The following is a 3,654-nucleotide window of genomic DNA, read 5'->3' on the forward strand; positions in this document are numbered from 1 at the left end:
ACTGGTTTCAACTTTATTACTTCCATTATTATAGATGCTTTACTCAGAAAAGAACCCGATATCTAAATGTTTCCTTATGTTGACTCTTCATGCAACGTTCAAGTCTCCTTATTAGCCTCAACTTTGAGCAATATTTCTCTGTTCTCTTTGATACGATCCATGACTCATTTACAACCTATGTTATTTTATTGTACAAGTATGTCATATGTACCATTTTAATCAATGTGATTACTGTTCTGTGAAAATTACTTTAATATTTTCAATAAAACTTTTGTGGAAAACAAAAAAAAAGCTGTTTCCCTTTTTTGTTCTCTCTTTAGGTTATGGTGGAGAAAAATGTGTCCCGTATTACCATGATCCACCTGTTAGGACTTCAGACTCCACACATTATAACATTTCTGATCTTTTTTCTTTTCCTTTTGATTTATTGTGTGACAATATGTGGAAACCTCCTGATCATCTTACTGGTGTCCTATAGCAAATCACTCCATTCTCCCATGTACTTCTTCCTCACCCAACTGTCTGTATCAGATATCTTACTGGTAACTGACATTCTTCCTAACACACTCCATGCTGTTTTGATGAAAGGAATCATAATATCTTTTTCTAATTGCATCTCCCAGTTTTATTTTTTTTCTGTTTCTGAAGGTCTTGAGTGTTTTCTTCTGACAGTGATGTGTTATGACAGATATGTGGCCATCTGTAAACCATTACATTATACTTTATTAATGAACTTCCAGCTCTGCTGGATGATGATTATCACATGTTGGGTGTTAAGTCTTTTAGAAGGATTGATTCTCACTTTAACAGTATCACAATTGGATTTTTGTGGTCCCAATATTGTCAATCACTTTTTCTGTGATCTTGATCCAATCCTACAACTCTCCTGCTCTGATACTGCTAATATTCTACTTGAAATGACATTAATGACTATTATTAATGTTCTCATCCCATTCTTTACAATTATTATATCATATGTTTATATTATCATTACCATTTTTAAAATCCCATCTATTACTGGCAGACAAAAAGTTTTCTCAACATGCAGCTCCCATCTGACTGTTGTTTGCATTTATTATGGTTCCATGGTTTGTGTTTATTTGGTACCCCATAGAGGAGAGTCATGGGGTATTACTAAATTCTTGTCATTAATGTACACTGTGGTCACCCCACTGATGAATCCAATTATATACAGCCTGAGGAATAAAGACTTAAAAGAAGCTGTAGCTAAAATCATCAACCACTGTCTGCACTCGCATTTCAGTAAATAGTAATAAAATAATAATTTAGTAGGTCCAAATTGAAGTTGGATGTCAGATCTTGATATCAAAGGTGAAATCCATTAGACTCCACAGACTCAGCCTGCAACACCTGAGTTTAGTTCAATATTTGTCCCTGTAATCTTTTTTGCCATGTCACAGACTTTTTTCCAAAAGTCCGAGATCATAGGACATTGCCACCAGATGTGTATCAAAGAACCAAAGTCAGCTTTGCATATCCAACAGGAGTTAGAGGATTGTGGGTACTAGGATTGTACTTTGTTTGGTGTGGCATACCATTGAGTGAGAATCTTGTATGAGGTACCTCTTACTGAAATCTTACAAGGGGTTCACAAGTGCACCACTTCAGTAGATGACCATAAAGAGCGGTTTGAGGGGCTCACAGAAATGGTCTCCCTATTAAGGCAAGACCTCCAAAAAATAAGGGAGAGGACCACGGCTGTGGAGGGTAGGATCAGCGATTTGGAAGATTAATTACCCCCCTCTCATCAGGGATACCAGGATGGCTGTACAGCAAATTATACAGGCTAACAACAAAGCAGATGACATAGAAAATGACCTCAGGCGTAATAATGTTCGCATTGCGGGGCTCCCTGAGAAGATCGAACACAAGTTCGACTCGAACATCGGATGTTTGCCCGTTCATTGAAAAACAAACATTATGGGGCGTTTGCGGCAAATTCGAGCGCCGTGGAATGCCCCATAATTGGCCAAAGCATGCACCATGACCTGCATGCTTTGGCCAATCCCAGCGCCCTCTGCTAAGAGAGCCAAAAGCCTTTGGCCAATCATGGCTCGGGTGAACTAAGTCCAGGCCCCACACTATATAAGGCTGCCTGCACGGTGGCCCTGTGTAGTGTGTTGTTGGTCTGGATGGAGAGATAGTGATTTAGATTGAGCAGGCATGTTATTCCGTTAGCTGCAGAGTATTTCATATATATATATATATATATATATATATATATATATATATACAGCCAGTCTAAATTTCTTTTGTTTTTTGTTTCTCTGGTCTCTATCTTCTCTGATAAGATGAGCCTGCAGATTGGAGGAAAAGGAGTTGTATTTGATGGAGTTTTTATACATTAAGAGGTCATCTTTTAGTTCTTTAATCTCTCTGTCCAAAACAGATAAACAATTTCTCTTTCTATTGATAAGAAAATTCAAGAACTTAGTACCTGCCTCATTAAAATATTTGTACCAAGATTCTAGATCGGTGTCTCCTTGTTGAGGATAGACATCCCATCTTAAACTACGTGGTACCATATGCTCTGATACATATTGCTCCAAAAATACCAAATCCCATTGTAAATTAGGGAGGAGCTTCATGTTCAAGTCGAACCCATGTTCGATTCGAACATCGCCTGTTCGGTCGTTCGCCGAATTGCGAACGATATGGGCCGATCGCGCCAAATTCAAGTGACGCATCACAGCCCATAATTCACTGCGGCATCGCAGTGCATTGCTGGCTCATGATTGGCCAAGCATGCACTATGACCCTCATGCTTGGCCAATCACAGCGCTGTCTGTACAGAGAGCTGTAATTGCCCAAAGCCAGGGTGGCTTTGGCCAATTATGGCTCAGGGGGTTTAGTACACGCCTCACACTATATAAGGCCGCCTGCACGTCGGCCCTGTGTAGTGTGTTCCGACGTTGAGAGACAGAGACAGAGAGACAGTGCCATTTGATTTAAGTTAGGTAGATTAAGCAGGACAGTCAGTCAGTTAGCTGCTCTTACAGTGTATTGTATATATATGCATCCTAGGTGTTGTATATATATATATATATGTATATATATATATATATATATATATATATATATATATATACTGTATTCAGTTTAGCTAGATCCGTTCCTGTTATTATTTTCCTACTGACAGGCAGACAGGTGTTGTTACAGTATTTACAGCTACCTGAAGAAAATTGCTGGTGTTCTTCTGATCCTATTAGACCCCTTTCACACCAAGACGTTTTTGCAGCATTTTAGCGCTAAAAATAACGCTCATAAAACGCTCATAAAACGCTCATAAAACACTCCCAATGCATCTCAATGGACTCTTTCACACTGAGGCGTTGCGCTGGTGGGGCATTGAGAAAAGTCCTGCAAGCAGCATCTTTGGAGCAGCTTTTGGGCATTGAAAAAAGCGCTTCAAAAACGCCCCTCTCCATTAGGGATGAGCTTCGAGTTCGAGTCGAACTCAAGTTCGACTCGAACATCGGCTGTTCGCAAGTTCGCCGAACAGCGAACAATTTGGGGTGTTCGCGGCAAATTCGAATGGCGGAACACCCTTTGAAAGTCTATGGGAGAAATCAAAAGTGCTAATTTTAAAGGCTTATATGCAAGTTATTGTCATAAAAAGTGTTTGGGGACCTG

The 3,654-nt window shown here is 39.5% G+C and overlaps 1 protein-coding gene across 1 annotated transcript; it reads left to right on the plus strand.

The window, feature by feature from the left end:
* Window positions 1-308: 308 nt before the first annotated feature.
* On the plus strand, window positions 309-1,271 carry LOC141134788 (olfactory receptor 11L1-like). Its single transcript, XM_073624224.1, has one exon. The coding sequence runs from the start codon at window positions 324-326 to the stop codon at window positions 1,269-1,271; it is 948 nt and encodes a 315-aa protein (XP_073480325.1). The 5' UTR covers window positions 309-323.
* The last annotated feature ends 2,383 nt before the right edge of the window (window positions 1,272-3,654 follow it).

The sequence above is a fragment of the Aquarana catesbeiana genome, linkage group LG03 (assembly GCF_042186555.1).
Source record: "Aquarana catesbeiana isolate 2022-GZ linkage group LG03, ASM4218655v1, whole genome shotgun sequence".
Classification (NCBI taxonomy): Eukaryota; Metazoa; Chordata; class Amphibia; order Anura; family Ranidae; genus Aquarana; species Aquarana catesbeiana.